The sequence below is a fragment of the Watersipora subatra genome, chromosome 9 (genome assembly GCF_963576615.1).
Source record: "Watersipora subatra chromosome 9, tzWatSuba1.1, whole genome shotgun sequence".
Lineage (NCBI taxonomy): Eukaryota > Metazoa > Bryozoa > Gymnolaemata > Cheilostomatida > Watersiporidae > Watersipora > Watersipora subatra.
Window position 1 is genome coordinate 14,327,593 of NC_088716.1, and position 18,193 is coordinate 14,345,785.

At 38.2% G+C, this 18,193-nt stretch overlaps 1 protein-coding gene and 1 pseudogene across 1 annotated transcript; one reads left to right on the top strand and one right to left on the bottom strand.

The window, feature by feature from the left end:
* The first annotated feature begins 2,071 nt into the window (after window positions 1-2,071).
* On the top strand, window positions 2,072-5,173 carry LOC137404816 (uncharacterized). Its single transcript, XM_068091046.1, has one exon. It carries the CDS (start codon window positions 2,072-2,074, stop codon window positions 5,171-5,173), a length of 3,102 nt encoding a protein of 1,033 aa, XP_067947147.1.
* Window positions 5,174-6,119: 946 nt separating this feature from the next.
* LOC137404818 (fumarate hydratase class I, aerobic-like) overlaps window positions 6,120-18,193 on the bottom strand; it is a 191,712-nt pseudogene continuing 179,638 nt past the window's right edge.

Here is an 18,193-nt window from a genome sequence, read left to right on the forward strand (position 1 = left end):
TGTTTTATTATACAGTATGTAGTCAAAAACCTTATAAAAATAGGCTAGAGACCAAACATCATTGCATTAGTACAACTTTATATGAGTCAGAAGTATTTTCTAAAAGCGGTAAATTGTATGACAAGAAAATAATCATATACACTACGTAAAAATTTCAGCACTGCATGAGTAGTCCATACCTTAATTCAGAAATGCGGTTTAAATCTCATACTAAACTAACCGCTGCACATGCCAGAAAAAAAAAACCCGAATAGAAATTGATCGACCTTACTCTAGCTTAGTTTTACTTATTCACAAAAACGGGCTTTGCAACAAACTTTGAAAAGTTTTAAGATTTTGGGTTACTGTAAATAAAAAGCGTTAAACGGAATTACTAAAAGTAAATTTAGTGACTCTTTTGATAACGTGACAAGTGGGACAACTCCTCAATAAATACGCCCCCTATTTCTGATGACCTCAGTCATGCTCCTAATAAAACTTGATATACAAATGTGAGTTATTAGTCACGTGGTGCCCGCCGATAGCTCGGAAGGGTTCGTGGGCATGCGCCACCGGACGAGAGAAAACGGCCATGTTGTCATTGGGAATCCAAGCTCCGTTCGCGTAGCTTGTGACTCTGTGCTGTCGTAGCGAAAAAGGATTGTTAAGAGTCCTTCTGAGTCTTGGTGACTCGTGAGTAACCCTACTGGTGTAGTCTGGCACTACGGCGTTTTCTGGTAAAACGTGAGGTGGAGTAAGGGTGACATAAGGGGAGGTTTTGGAGTGTCACGGCTGGCAGTCTGGTACTGCGTTATTTTACTTAGTAACTTACAAGCTATTTCGACTTATATATTTGTATTTACTTTGCCTTGTTGTTAGGTGGTGCCACTCAGCTGGGCTGAGGTGAGCACGAGCGGGCCATGAGCGCGCCCGGGAGCAGCCAAAAGGCTGAGCCATCTACCGATGGCGGAGGTGGTCAGCCACCCGAGGGCGCCACGGGCGCTGTAACAGTGCCACTGGTTTTAGATGCCGCTTTTTTAGCGAATCTGATGAACCAGGCACGAGGGCCTATTTTAGAAAGGCTGAGCCGGCAGATGCAGCCATTTGCCGGTGATGGTGCGGTTGAGGTAACCGCATGGCTCTCGCAGTACGAGCGACTGTGTGAGTTGGAGCACATTGCTCCGTGCACGCTGATTGCGTACATGCTCGATGGCACTGCTGCCAGAGTGCATGGGCGCATGAGGGTGGGCGACGCATCCCAGTGGGATGTCGTGAAGGCAGTTTTGACTGCCGAGTACGCCATGCCTCGACAGGAGGCATGGCGTCGCTTTGTCAGCTGTCGACTCGAATCCGGGGAGACAGTTGACGTGTACCTGGACCGCTTGGAGCGGCTCGGCGGTAGACTGGGGGTGACGCTGGAGGACCTGGTTTTTAGGACCAAATTCTATGAAGGGCTGCCCGAGTCAGTCTACGAGTGGGCAGTTACGCACGATCAGGCGTATACTGCTGACTTTGGTTCAGTGCTGAACCGAGTGAGGGGAAAGTTGGTTTCCCGGAGAGCTGTTGAGGGTCGCCCCTCAACAATTAGCTCAGCGGCCAGTTCTGGTAACCGGCCGGCGACTGCTTCTGGCAAGCAGTTGGGGGCTGCTTCTAGCAAGCAGCCGGGAAGCAAAGACAGTTGCTTTCGATGTGGGGGTCCACACCGGGTGAAGGACTGCCCACGTATTAAGCGGCCTTCGTCTGGTACGGGGGCGAAAAAGACCTCTTCTGGCAAGAGGGTCGGGTGTTTCCGGTGCGGCAGCACGGATCACTTTGTACGGGATTGTCCTGTACGGCCACCGCCTGGGGCGGCGGCAGGGCTCACGGAGGATGAGCTGGGTTTTCATCAGGAGGATGCAACTCGGGGCGCCGCATCCTCTCATATGGACACCGTGTAAGCCAGGCTTACGAGGGGTCCCATAACATCAGGGGGACCCGAGGTGGCGTTGGCGTGACAGGGGGAGGCTGGAGGTCACATGTAAGCAGTAAGAGTGTACTGCGGGACAGTCCTTGGCTGTCCGGGGCGACTGGCGAGCCTACGACGAGCAGTCGTATGCCGGTCGTTCGAGCAATTCTGAATGGTTGCGGTTTTCAGTGTCTGGTTGACACTGGAAGCGAGAGGACTCTGGTAAGTCCGCAGGTGTTGACAGGCTCAACCCGACTTAGGCCGAGCCACCCGCTGTTGACAGCGGATGGTAAGGCGTCTCATGTGAAGGGTCAGTGTCGGGTGGTCGTCGGTGTACAGGGACACTGTTTCGGCGTTACGGCACTCGTTATGGACAAGCTGTGCAATCTTGGGGTTGACTGCTTGCTGGGTGGCGACGTCATTGACCACATGGGAGGTGTCACTGTCCGTAGAGGAAGTGATGCGAAGTATTCGGTCAGGTGGGGGAAACCCTATCAGAATGGATGCTGTGGAGTACCTGCTGGGCAGGATACTGGGGCTGGCTGCGCATGCGGGGTGGCAAGGGTGGCACCGTTGTCGGGGTTGGGTGGTGATCTGGTGTCACTGCGAGTCGACGACCCCGATTTTGTTGCCACTTTTGCCCAAGGCCGATGGACCGTTAGCTGGCGGTGGTCCGGGGAATCTCCGAAAGGATTGCAGACCCGGGTCGCGGAGTACAAGTGTACTCGGGCACCTAACCTGCATGAGCGGTACTGTGCTGAAATTGAGAGCTGGATCTCAAAAGGTTGGTTGAAAAGGTGGAGTCGGCCCATTGAGGGTATTATCCCCCTTTTGGCTGTGTTCCAACCAACGAAGGACAAAGTGCGACCGGTCATGGACTACCGTGAGCTGAACGCGTTTGTCGAGAGTCACACGGGAGGTGACGCGGTCGCTGTGTGCGGCGAGAAAATCCGGAAGTGGAGACAGTTGCGTGGCAGACTTGGGGTAGTTGACCTCAAGTCCGCATACCTACAAATCCATGTTTCGGAGGACCTGTGGAAATACCAGGTCGTGAAGTATAAGGGGGTCCCTTATGCGCTGACACGTTTAGGCTTCGGGCTTTCGTGTGCGCCTAGGATCATGACCAAAATCCTAGGCAAGGTTCTTTCGCTCGACGAGCGGGTCCGACGAGGGACTGACCACTATATCGACGATATAGTGGTGCAGGAGTCTGTGCTTGGCGTGGAGGAGCTGAGGAAGCACCTTGCTAAGTATGGACTGGCGACGAAAGAGCCGGAGGGCCTTGATGGCGGTCGGTTGTTGGGCATTTCTCTAAAGGGAAATGCTCGTGGACATTTGCAGATGTCGAGGGGAACTGCACTCTCCGAAATTCATCTTGAGCCAGCTGGGCTGACTAAGAGAGAGCTTTTCTCGTTTTGTGGCCGACTTGTCGGTCATTACCCAGTGGCTGGGTGGTTGCGGCCCTATTGCAGCTTCTTGAAGCGGCTGGGATGCAACGGAGCCTGGGATGCCCCTGGTGAAAAGGAGGTCCGCTCGCTAGCTAGTGAGCTTTACACAAGGGTATGCCAGGAGGACCCTGTTAGGGGTCCGTGGCACGTAAGACCGGACGGTTCGGTCGTTGTGTGGACAGATGCTAGCTCTCTGGGCCTCGGTGTGGCAATCGAGGTTGATGGCAGCATTGTTGAGGATGCGTCGTGGCTGAGGAAGAAGTCAGACCATTCACACATCAATGTTGCCGAATTGGAAGCTGTGGGACGAGGTGTTAACCTGGCTATTGCGTGGGGGTTCAAGACCTTCACCTTGGCGGTTGACTCTCTCACAGTTGTCAATTGGATGTCAAATACAATTGACGGGCGCAATCGTGTTCGCACGAAAGGTGCTGCAGAGATGCTGGTGAAGCGTCGGCTGGGGGTGATCCGTGATACGATCACCGAGTACGGCTTATCGGTCACTATGCGTCTTGTACCTACTGTGGAGAACAAGGCGGATAGGATGACGAGGGTGCCCAAGAAGTGGCTCGGGCATCGTGGGATGAGTGGAGGCGAGGCCGAGAGCATGGCTGCTGCCATCTTCACCGGCGAGACCCTCGGGGATGCTGTGTGGGCGGCTCATTTGCCTCACCATCTGGGTGTCGAGAGAACACTGTACCTTGCTCAGCAAGTACGCAGTGACTTGACACGGGAGCAGGTCAAACGCGAGCTGGCTGGCTGTGAGGCCTGTCAGCGCGTTGACCCGGCTCCGAGAGGTGAGAACCTCGTGGAAACAGGCAGCTTGGCTGTCGAGGGGAACTGGTGCCGGGTGGCCATAGACGTGACTCACTATGGCGGCCAGGTGTTCCTGTCCATGGTTGATTGCGGGCCGTCACGTTTCGCTATCTGGCGCCGCTTGCCAAGTGAGACGGCAGCGCACATCGTGGCTCAGTTACGCACGATCGTAATTGAGCGAGGGCCGTGTGACGAATTGTTAATGGACAATTCCATGGCGTTTAGGTCAGCAACTGTTGCACAGTTCGCTGACGAGTGGGGGATTTCTCTGAGATTTCGTGCCGCTTACGCCCCGAGTGGCAACGGAATCGTTGAGAGGAATCACCGGACAATCAAGAGGATTGCCGAGAGGGGAAGAATTAGCCCCGAGGAGGCGACGTTCTGGTATAATGTCACGCCTCGCAAGGGTACAGATGGGGGTTCGGTACCCTCGAATAATCTGTATCGATACTCATGGCGAGTGCCTTTTGACGTCAATCTACGTGGGTTAGATGAGGTCAGTCAGGGCAAGTTTGCTGTCGGCGATGAGGTGTGGGTGAAACCCTCGACTCCGTCGTGCACTAGGCAGTGGGCACCGGGAGTGATTACCGGAGTCGTTTCAAAGCACAACGTGTGCGTGGATGGCATGCCGAGGCATGTGAGGGATGTCCGCAAACGGCGGTTTGGCACTGACCGTAGTAGGGAAAACGGCATCCGTGAACTGGCCGAAGACGGCCGGCCTAATCTAGATAGATTACGCGGTTCTGCTGCTCCCCCACCGCCTCAGCTGCATTCCTGTGAGGTGGCTGAGGTCTCGGAGGGGGATGTGGAGGACGGTCCTCAGACTGCTGAGGATGAAGTTCAAAACATGGATGGTGAGCCTCAGACTGCTGGGGTTCCGTCCGGGGATTTAGATCCTGATGAACCTGAGCTTCAACCGTTAATGCTCAGGCGGTCGCAGCGAGAGCGACGGCGTCCCCAGTATTTGGATGACTATGAGGGATAGCTGGTAGCTTCTTAAAAGCTGGGGGAAATGTGAGTTATTAGTCACGTGGTGCCCGCCGATAGCTCGGAAGGGTTCGTGGGCATGCGCCACCGGACGAGAGAAAACGGCCATGTTGTCATTGGGAATCCAAGCTCCGTTCGCGTAGCTTGTGACTCTGTGCTGTCGTAGCGAAAAAGGATTGTTAAGAGTCCTTCTGAGTCTTGGTGACTCGTGAGTAACCCTACTGGTGTAGTCTGGCACTACGGCGTTTTCTGGTAAAACGTGAGGTGGAGTAAGGGTGACATAAGGGGAGGTTTTGGAGTGTCACGGCTGGCAGTCTGGTACTGCGTTATTTTACTTAGTAACTTACAACAAATATACCAGGTCTGAATGAAAAGCCATGTAGGTGGTTGAATTCCTAAGTTCTAAACACTATTTCTTGCATCTCTCAAATTTCTAAAATTTCTCGATCATTTAATCATTTTCTGAAACATTATTTTGACTGGTACGAACCTAAGTATTCTGATATGTATTCAACAGTTGCTTAATAAAATCTTGACTAGTTAAGTAATACAGATGGTAGATTATGAGCCAACTTTTTATCATAAGTCGGTGTAGTAGTAATCATGTGTGATTGTCATAAAGTTATTGAATTTTAATTTTGTTGAACTTTTCACTGAAACTATCTGTATAACATCATAGACAAAAATAACATACTGTATTGGCAAATTCCTTGAGTGTTGCAGATTCAAATGAAGCTTTATTAAATGGTTGATACCAGTCACCTGGTTATAATAATTAAATAGATCATTCACAATATCATTATGAACAAATGAGAACACATCGATATAAGTAAATTGGAAGTTGTCTTCTATACACAATAACTCCTGTGCAAAAGCTTGCGATAAGATAGCCAATCAAAAGTGTTTTATTATCATTCAGTTGGTAAATGCAGTGTCGTATAGTTTCACACTGTGAAACTATACGACACTGTGGGTAAAAGAATGAAGCCAGGAAATAGGTAGAGCTTTTTACCATCAGTTGGTAAGCACATAAGAGTGGGCTGCAGTCGGCTTACTCTTGGATATCTGTTGTTAATCTCTATGGTTTTTGCTCTTACCTTCTTTGCTATCTACAAGGTGAAGGATGCTTTAGGGTAAACGCCACTATTCAATTTTAGTTTTTGAATAATGAAGCTAGCAGTTTTCTTATGGTTTATCAAATAATAAAAGTGAGAGAAGATGACAGAATATTTACTAAGATACTGTTTAGTCATAAGTGAAAAATGAATAAAGAGAGTTATTGACACTATCATAGCTATTATTAGGTAGTACCTGCTCCTCAAACATCCTCTCCACAATCTCTTGTGGAGATATAACCTGTAAATACCAACACAGCGGTAGCTCCATTTACTCACAGGCTGTTACCTACAAAACTAGAAATGCCACTACAACATACGACACACTCGTTATTATATTATATAATATTTACTGAATAAACAGCTCTTATTGGTCACTATGAGATATTCTAGCAAGGGAAGACAAATCATAACACAATATAAAAAGGTTTTCTGAAATGTTTATGTCTCATTAGGTGACTCTAAGCCATGGAAATGAGGAGCTGTAGCAACTTTACAGAGATATTTGTTATCAGTGGAAATAGTGAGACTTCATATTAAAGATGGTCTCCACGAACAGCCGTTAAAAATCACAAAAACTGGTCAATTTAAAATTAGCAACCCTTTTCAAAGGGTATCTACATGACACCTGGTGTACAATAGCCAAAACATGTGTATAATAGTGACACATTGTGGAAAATAGTTACGCCTTGTGTACAATAGTTACACCTGGTGTATAATAGTGATACCCAGCGTATATTTGTGACATCCAATGTACATTGGTGTAATAATAATATGAGGTATACTAATAGGATATAATGGTGACATTCAATGTACTTATAATTAGTTCACCTGGTATACTAATTAAATGCTATCGTTATAACAAGTGAAGAATTGATTGAAATTCTATTGAAGCATCCTGTTGTTGTGGCAACGCATTTTCAAACTGAAAAGCGGGATCATGACTTTATTGCTGAGCCTCTGGGTTTTTCTGGTTACAAAACTGAAATTCTTTGCTTGATTTTGGCGCAAAATGGAAATACATCCTCAGTAAACATACAACGTTACAAATAAGAGAAACTATTAAAAATGAACAGGTAATTTTAACAAAAACTTTGGATCCAACCAATGTATTGTCTGGCTATACAACAAATGTTGAACAGACAACTCAAAAATATTCATCCTTGGAAGTTGTATGATTTGCTGGTTCTTCGGTACATGTTAGGAATGTAAAAACTCTCTCTATTAATTTGTGATACTTGAATACCAGTTGAGGTACATGATAGAAATTATGAAGCAATGTCAGTCACACAAATTTTCACATATTATTTGCTATTAAATAGTCATGACACTTGCGCACGGGTTATAAAGTAATGAAATTATTCAGTCCCTAAGTAATTACTCATCAGTAGATATAATCTCATATTCAAACCTGTTTCTATCAAGTCTTTTTGTCCTCCACTTGATGGATTCTACTTTCAATCTGCCGTTCTTCCTTCATTGATACTGTAATATTGAAAAATAGAAAAATATGCTAAATATTGAGTAGCTAGCTTTTTTGGCATAAAATTCAAAAGAAATGATGTGTGAAACTATTGAATTACACCAAAACAGTACTTGATAATAGAGATTGATGATTTATATTTAGTTTCTTCCTTGAAAGCCAATTACAAAATACTAGTATTGCTTGCTGCCACAATCTTTACTATAATAAGAGCGGTGTATGTCTGTCTGTCTTTCCGTGTATGTCTGTCTTTTTGTCTGTCTAAATCCAAGTCAAGAGAATTATAAATAATAACTTTAGGTAACTAGACAATCTTTACTATAATAAGAGCTATGTGTGTGTCTGTCCTTCTGTCTGTATAAATCCAAGTCAAGAGAATGATAAATAATAACTATAAGTAACTAGACAATCTTTACTATAATAAGAACTGTGTGTGTCTGTCCTTCTGTCTGTCTAAATCCAAGTCAAGAGAATTATAAATAATAACTATAAGTAACTAGACAATATTTACTATAATAAGAGCCGTGTGTGTCTGTCCTTCTGTCTGTCTAAAGACAAGTCAAGAGAATTATAAATAATAACTATAAGCAACTAGACAATCTTTACTATAATAAGAGCCGTGTGTATCTGTCCTTCTGTCTGTCTAAATCCAAGTCAAGAGAATTATAAATAGTAACTATAAGTAACTAGACAATCTTTACTATAATAAGAGCCGTGTGTGTCTGTCTTTCTGTCTGTCTAAAGACAAGTCAAGAGAATTATAAATAATAACTATAAGCAACTAGACAATCTTTACTATAATAAGAGCCGTGTGTATCTGTCCTTCTGTCTGTCTAAATCCAAGTCAAGAGAATTATAAATAATAACTATAAGTAACTAGACAATCTTTACTATAATAAGAGCCGTGTGTGTCTGTCTTCCTCTCTGTCTAAAGACAAGTCAAGACAATTATAAATAATAACTATAAGTAACTAGACAATCTTTACTATAATAAGAGCCGTGTGTGTCTGTCCTCCTGTCTGTCTAAAGACAAGTCAAGACAATTATAAATAATAACTATAAGTAACTAGACAATCTTTACTATAATAAGAGCCGTGTGTATCTGTCCTTCTGTCTGTCTAAAGACAAGTCAAGAGAATGATAAATAATAACTATAAGCAACTAGACAATCTTTACTATAATAAGAGCCGTGTGTGTCTGTCTTTCTGTCTGTCTAAAGACAAGTCAAGAGAATGATAAATAATAACTATAAGTAACTAGACAATCTTTACTATAATAAGAGCCATGTGTGTCTGTCTTTCTGTCTGTCTAAAGTCAAGAGAATGATAAATAATAACTATAAGTAACTAGACAATCTTTACTATAATAAGAGCCGTGTGTGTCTGTCCTCCTGTCTGTCTAAAGACAAGACAAGAGAATTATAAATACTAACTATAAGTAACTAGACAATCTTTACTATAATAAGAGCCATGTGTGTCTGTCTTTCTGTCTGTCTAAAGTCAAGTCAAGAGAATGATAAATAATAACTATAAGTAACTAGACAATCTTTACTATAATAAGAGCCGTGTGTATCTGTCCTTCTGTCTGTCTAAAGACAAGTCAAGAGAATGATAAATAATAACTATAAGCAACTAGACAATCTTTACTATAATAAGAGCCGTGTGTGTCTGTCTATCTGTCTGTCTAAAGACAAGTCAAGAGAATGATAAATAATAACTATAAGTAACTAGACAATCTTTACTATAATAAGAGCCATGTGTGTCTGTCTTTCTGTCTGTCTAAAGTCAAGTCAAGAGAATGATAAATAATAACTATAAGTAACTAGACAATCTTTACTATAATAAGAGCCGTGTGTGTCTGTCCTCCTGTCTGTCTAAAGACAAGACAAGAGAATTATAAATAATAACTATAAGTAACTAGAATATCTTTACTATAATAAGAGCCATGTGTGTCTGTCTTTCTGTCTGTCTAAAGACAAGTCAAGAGAATGATAAATAATAACTATAAGTAACTAGACAATCTTTACTATAATAAGAGCCGTGTATATCTGTCTTTCTGTCTGTCTAAATACAAGTCAAGAGAATGATAAATAATAACTATAAGTAACTAGGCAATCTTTGCTATAATAAGAGCCGTGTGTATCTGTCTTTCTGTCTAAAAACAAGACGAGAGAATTATAAATAATAACTATAAGTAACTAGACAATCTTTACTATAATAAGAGTCATGTGTGTCTGTCCTTCTGTCTGTCTAAAAACAAGACAAGAGAATTATAAATAATAACTATAAGTAACTAGACAATCTTTACTATAATAAGAGTCATGTGTGTCTGTCCTTCTGTCTGTCTAAAAACAAGACAAGAGAATTATAAATAATAACTATAAGTAACTAGACAATCTTTACTATAATAAAAGGCATGTGTGTCTGTCCTTCTGTCTGTCTAAATCCAAGACAAGAGAATAATAAATAATAACTATAAGTAACTAGACAATCTTTACTATAATAAGAGCCGTGTGTGTCTGTCCTTCTGTCTGTCTAAATCCAAGACAAGAGAATTATAAATAATAACTATAAGTAACTCGACAATCTTAACTATAATAAGAGCCGTGTGTATCTGTCCTTCTGTCTGTCTGAAGACAAGACAAGAGAATTATAAATAATAACTATAAGTGACTAGACAATCTTTACTATAATAAGAGCCGTGTGTGTCTGTCCTTCTGCCTGTATAAAGACAAGACAAGAGAATGATAAATAATAACTATAAGTAACTAGGCAATCTTTACTATAATAAGAGCCGTGTGTATCTGTCCTTCTGTCTGTCTAAAGACAAGTCAAGAGAATGATAAATAATAACTATAAGCAACTAGACAATCTTTACTATAATAAGAGCCGTGTGTGTCTGTCTATCTGTCTGTCTAAAGACAAGTCAAGAGAATGATAAATAATAACTATAAGTAACTAGACAATCTTTACTATAATAAGAGCCATGTGTGTCTGTCTTTCTGTCTGTCTAAAGTCAAGTCAAGAGAATGATAAATAATAACTATAAGTAACTAGACAATCTTTACTATAATAAGAGCCGTGTGTGTCTGTCCTCCTGTCTGTCTAAAGACAAGACAAGAGAATTATAAATAATAACTATAAGTAACTAGAATATCTTTACTATAATAAGAGCCATGTGTGTCTGTCTTTCTGTCTGTCTAAAGACAAGTCAAGAGAATGATAAATAATAACTATAAGTAACTAGACAATCTTTACTATAATAAGAGCCGTGTATATCTGTCTTTCTGTCTGTCTAAATACAAGTCAAGAGAATGATAAATAATAACTATAAGTAACTAGGCAATCTTTGCTATAATAAGAGCCGTGTGTATCTGTCTTTCTGTCTAAAAACAAGACGAGAGAATTATAAATAATAACTATAAGTAACTAGACAATCTTTACTATAATAAGAGTCATGTGTGTCTGTCCTTCTGTCTGTCTAAAAACAAGACAAGAGAATTATAAATAATAACTATAAGTAACTAGACAATCTTTACTATAATAAGAGTCATGTGTGTCTGTCCTTCTGTCTGTCTAAAAACAAGACAAGAGAATTATAAATAATAACTATAAGTAACTAGACAATCTTTACTATAATAAAAGGCATGTGTGTCTGTCCTTCTGTCTGTCTAAATCCAAGACAAGAGAATAATAAATAATAACTATAAGTAACTAGACAATCTTTACTATAATAAGAGCCGTGTGTGTCTGTCCTTCTGTCTGTCTAAATCCAAGACAAGAGAATTATAAATAATAACTATAAGTAACTCGACAATCTTAACTATAATAAGAGCCGTGTGTATCTGTCCTTCTGTCTGTCTGAAGACAAGACAAGAGAATTATAAATAATAACTATAAGTGACTAGACAATCTTTACTATAATAAGAGCCGTGTGTGTCTGTCCTTCTGCCTGTATAAAGACAAGACAAGAGAATGATAAATAATAACTATAAGTAACTAGGCAATCTTTACTATAATAAGAGCCGTGTGTATCTGTCTTTCTGTCTGTCTAGAGACAAGTCAAGAGAATGATAAATAATAACTATAAGTAACTCGGCAATCTTTACTATAATAAGAGCCATGTGTGTCTGTCTTTCTGTCTGTCTAAAGTCAAGACAAGAGAATGATAAATAATAACTATAAGTAACTAGACAATCTTTACTATAATAAGAGCCGTGTATATCTGTCTTTCTGTCAGTCTAAATACAAGTCAAGAGAATGATAAATAATAACTATAAGTAACTAGACATTCTTTACTATAAAAAGAGCCGTGTATGTCTGTCTTTCTGTCTGTCTAAAAACAAGACAAGAGAATTATAAATAATAACTATAAGTAACTAGACAATCTTTACTATAATAAAAGGCATGTGTGTCTGTCCTTCTGTCTGTCTAAATCCAAGACAAGAGAATAATAAATAATAACTATAAGTAACTAGACAATCTTTACTATAATAAGAGCCGTGTGTGTCTGTCCTTCTGTCTGTCTAAATCCAAGACAAGAGAATTATAAATAATAACTATAAGTAACTCGACAATCTTAACTATAATAAGAGCCGTGTGTATCTGTCCTTCTGTCTGTCTGAAGACAAGACAAGAGAATTATAAATAATAACTATAAGTGACTAGACAATCTTTACTATAATAAGAGCCGTGTGTGTCTGTCCTTCTGTCTGTATAAAGACAAGACAAGAGAATGATAAATAATAACTATAAGTAACTAGGCAATCTTTACTATAATAAGAGCCGTGTGTATCTGTCTTTCTGTCTGTCTAGAGACAAGTCAAGAGAATGATAAATAATAACTATAAGTAACTCGGCAATCTTTACTATAATAAGAGCCATGTGTGACTGTCTTTCTGTCTGTATAAAGACAAGTCAAGAGAATGATAAATAATAACTATAAGTAACTAGACAATCTTTACTATAATAAGAGCCGTGTGTATCTGTCTTTCTGTCTGTCTAGAGACAAGTCAAGAGAATGATAAATAATAACTATAAGTAACTAGACAATCTTTACTATAATAAGAGCGGTGTATGTCTGTCCTTCTGTCTGTCTAAAGAAAAGACAAGAGAATTATAAATAATAACTATAAGTAACTAGACAATCTTTACTATAATAAGAGTGGTGTATGTCTGTCCTTCTGTCTGTCTAAAGTCAAGACAAGAGAGTGATAAATAATAACTATAAGCAACTAGACAATCTTTACTATAATAAAAGCGGTGTATGTCTGTCCTTCTGTCTGTCTAAAGACAAGACAAGAGAATTATAAGTAATAACTATAAGTAACTAGACAATCTTTACTATAATAAGAGCCGTGTGTGTCTGTCCTTCTGTCTGTATAAAGACAAGACAAAAGAATTATAAATAATAACTATAAGTAACTAGACAATCTTTACTATAATAAAAGCGGTGTATGTCTGTCCTTCTGTCTGTCTAAAGACAAGACAAGAGAATTATAAATAATAACTATAAGTAACTAGACAATCTTTACTATAATAAGAGCCGTGTGTGTCTGTCCTTCTGTCTGTCTAAAGACAAGTCAAGAGAATTATAAATAATAACTATAAGCAACTAGACAATTTTTACTATAATAAGAGCCATGTGTGTCTGTCTTTCTGTCTGTCTAAATCCAAGTCAAGACAATTATAAATAATAACTATAAGCAACTAGACAATTTTTACTATAATAAGAGCCATGTGTGTCTGTCTTCCTGTCTGTCTAAATCCAAGACAAGAGAATTATAAATAATAACTATAAGTAACTAGACAATCTTTACTATAATAAGAGCCGTGTGTATCTGTCCTTCTGTATGTCTAAATCCAAGTCAAGAGAATGATAAATAATAACTATAAGTAACTAGACAATCTTTACTATAATAAGAGTCATGTGTGTCTGTCCTTCTGTCTGTCTAAATCCAAGTCAAGAGAATGATAAATAATAACTATAAGCAACTAGACAATCTTTACTATAATAAGAGCCGTGTGTGTCTGTCTTTCTGTCTGTCTAAAGACAAGTCAAGAGAATGATAAATAATAACTATAAGTAACTAGACAATCTTTACTATAATAAGAGCCGTGTATATCTGTCTTTCTGTCTGTCTAAATATAAGTCAAGAGAATGATAAATAATAACTATAAGTAACTCGGCAATCTTTACTATAATAAGAGCCACGTGTGTCTGTCTTTCTGTCTGTCTAAAGTCAAGACAAGAGAATGATAAATAATAACTATAAGTAACTAGACAATCTTTACTATAATAAGAGCCGTGTATATCTGTCTTTCTGTCAGTCTAAATACAAGTCAAGAGAATGATAAATAATAACTATAAGTAACTAGACATTCTTTACTATAAAAAGAGCCGTGTATGTCTGTCTTTCTGTCTGTCTAAATCCAAGTCAAGAGAATTATAAATAATAAGTATAAGTAACTAGACAATCTTTACTATAATAAGAGCCGTGTATATCTGTCTTTCTGTCTGTCTAAATACAAGTCAAGAGAATGATAAATAATAACTATAAGTAACTAGACATTCTTTACTATAAAAAGAACCGTGTATGTCTGTCTTTCTGTCTGTCTAAATCCAAGTCAAGAGAATTATAAATAATAACTATAAGCAACTAGACAATTTTTACTATAATAAGAGCCATGTGTGTCTGTCTTCCTGTCTGTCTAAAGTCAAGACAAGAGAATGATAAATAATAACTATAAGTAACTAGACAATCTTTACTATAATAAGAGCCGTGTATATCTGTCTTTCTGTCAGTCTAAATACAAGTCAAGAGAATGATAAATAATAACTATAAGTAACTAGACATTCTTTACTATAAAAAGAGCCGTGTATGTCTGTCTTTCTGTCTGTCTAAAAACAAGACAAGAGAATTATAAATAATAACTATAAGTAACTAGACAATCTTTACTATAATAAAAGGCATGTGTGTCTGTCCTTCTGTCTGTCTAAATCCAAGACAAGAGAATAATAAATAATAACTATAAGTAACTAGACAATCTTTACTATAATAAAAGCCGTGTGTGTCTGTCCTTCTGTCTGTCTAAATCCAAGACAAGAGAATTATAAATAATAACTATAAGTAACTCGACAATCTTAACTATAATAAGAGCCGTGTGTATCTGTCCTTCTGTCTGTCTGAAGACAAGACAGGAGAATTATAAATAATAACTATAAGTGACTAGACAATCTTTACTATAATAAGAGCCGTGTGTGTCTGTCCTTCTGTCTGTATAAAGACAAGACAAGAGAATGATAAATAATAACTATAAGTAACTAGGCAATCTTTACTATAATAAGAGCCGTGTGTATCTGTCTTTCTGTCTGTCTAGAGACAAGTCAAGAGAATGATAAATAATAACTATAAGTAACTCGGCAATCTTTACTATAATAAGAGCCATGTGTGACTGTCTTTCTGTCTGTATAAAGACAAGTCAAAAGAATGATAAATAATAACTATAAGTAACTAGACAATCTTTACTATAATAAGAGCCGTGTGTATCTGTCTTTCTGTCTGTCTAGAGACAAGTCAAGAGAATGATAAATAATAACTATAAGTAACTAGACAATCTTTACTATAATAAGAGCGGTGTATGTCTGTCCTTCTGTCTGTCTAAAGAAAAGACAAGAGAATTATAAATAATAACTATAAGTAACTAGACAATCTTTACTATAATAAGAGTGGTGTATGTCTGTCCTTCTGTCTGTCTAAAGTCAAGACAAGAGAGTGATAAATAATAACTATAAGCAACTAGACAATCTTTACTATAATAAAAGCGGTGTATGTCTGTCCTTCTGTCTGTCTAAAGACAAGACAAGAGAATTATAAGTAATAACTATAAGTAACTAGACAATCTTTACTATAATAAGAGCCGTGTGTGTCTGTCCTTCTGTCTGTATAAAGACAAGACAAAAGAATTATAAATAATAACTATAAGTAACTAGACAATCTTTACTATAATAAAAGCGGTGTATGTCTGTCCTTCTGTCTGTCTAAAGACAAGACAAGAGAATTATAAATAATAACTATAAGTAACTAGACAATCTTTACTATAATAAGAGCCGTGTGTGTCTGTCCTTCTGTCTGTCTAAAGACAAGTCAAGAGAATTATAAATAATAACTATAAGCAACTAGACAATTTTTACTATAATAAGAGCCATGTGTGTCTGTCTTTCTGTCTGTCTAAATCCAAGTCAAGACAATTATAAATAATAACTATAAGCAACTAGACAATTTTTACTATAATAAGAGCCATGTGTGTCTGTCTTCCTGTCTGTCTAAATCCAAGACAAGAGAATTATAAATAATAACTATAAGTAACTAGACAATCTTTACTATAATAAGAGCCGTGTGTATCTGTCCTTCTGTATATCTAAATCCAAGTCAAGAGAATGATAAATAATAACTATAAGTAACTAGACAATCTTTACTATAATAAGAGTCATGTGTGTCTGTCCTTCTGTCTGTCTAAATCCAAGTCAAGAGAATGATAAATAATAACTATAAGCAACTAGACAATCTTTACTATAATAAGAGCCGTGTGTGTCTGTCTTTCTGTCTGTCTAAAGACAAGTCAAGAGAATGATAAATAATAACTATAAGTAACTAGACAATCTTTACTATAATAAGAGCCGTGTATATCTGTCTTTCTGTCTGTCTAAATACAAGTCAAGAGAATGATAAATAATAACTATAAGTAACTCGGCAATCTTTACTATAATAAGAGCCACGTGTGTCTGTCTTTCTGTCTGTCTAAAGTCAAGACAAGAGAATGATAAATAATAACTATAAGTAACTAGACAATCTTTACTATAATAAGAGCCGTGTATATCTGTCTTTCTGTCAGTCTAAATACAAGTCAAGAGAATGATAAATAATAACTATAAGTAACTAGACATTCTTTACTATAAAAAGAGCCGTGTATGTCTGTCTTTCTGTCTGTCTAAATCCAAGTCAAGAGAATTATAAATAATAACTATAAGTAACTAGACAATCTTTACTATAATAAGAGCCGTGTATATCTGTCTTTCTGTCTGTCTAAATACAAGTCAAGAGAATGATAAATAATAACTATAAGTAACTAGACATTCTTTACTATAAAAAGAACCGTGTATGTCTGTCTTTCTGTCTGTCTAAATCCAAGTCAAGAGAATTATAAATAATAACTATAAGTAACTAGACAATCTTTACTATAATAAGAGCCGCGTGTGTCTGTCCTTCTGTCTGTCTAAATCCAAGACAAGAGAATAATAAATAATAACTATAAGTAACTAGACAATCTTTACTATAATAAGAGCCGTGTGTATCTGTCCTTCTGTCTGTCTAAATCCAAGTCAAGAGAATTATAAATAATAACTATAAGTAACTAGACATTCTTTACTATAATAAGAGCCATGTGTGTCTGTCCTTCTGTCTGTCTAAAGTCAAGTCAAGAGAATGATAAATAATAACTATAAGTAACTCGGCAATCTTTACTATAATAAGAGCCATGTGTGTCTGTCTTTCTGTCTGTCTAAAGACAAGACAAGAGAATTACAAATAATAACTATAAGTAACTAGACAATCTTTACTATAATAAGAGCCGTGTGTATCTGTCCTTCTGTCTGTCTAAAGACAAGACAAGAGAATTATAAATAATAACTATAAGTAACTAGACAATCTTTACTATAATAAGAGCCGTGTGTATCTGTCTTTCTGTCTGTCTAAAGACAAGTCAAGAGAATGATAAATAATAACTATAAGTAACTAGACAATCTTTACTATAATAAGAGCCGTGTATCTGTCCTTCTGTCTGTATAAAGTCAAGTCAAGAGAATGATAAATAATAACTATAAGTAACTAGGCAATCTTTACTATAATAAGAGCCGTGTGTGTCTGTCCTTCTGTCTGTCTAAAGACAAAACAAGAGAATTATAAATAATAACTATAAGTAACTAGACAATCTTTACTATAATAAGAGCCGTGTGTGTCTGTCTTTCTGTCTGTCTAAAGACAAGTCAAGAGAATTATAAATAATAACTATAAGCAACTAGACAATTTTTACTATAATAAGAGCCATGTGTGTCTGTCTTCCTGTCTCTCTAAATCCAAGACAAGAGAATTATAAATAATAACTATAAGTAACTAGACAATCTTTACTATAATAAGAGCCGTGTGTATCTGTCCTTCTGTCTGTCTAAATCCAAGTCAAGAGAATGATAAATAATAACTATAAGTAACTAGACAATCTTTACTATAATAAGAGTCATGTGTGTCTGTCCTTCTGTCTGTCTAAATCCAAGTCAAGAGAATGATAAATAATAACTATAAGCAACTAGACAATCTTTACTATAATAAGAGCCGTGTGTGTCTGTCTTTCTGTCTGTCTAAAGA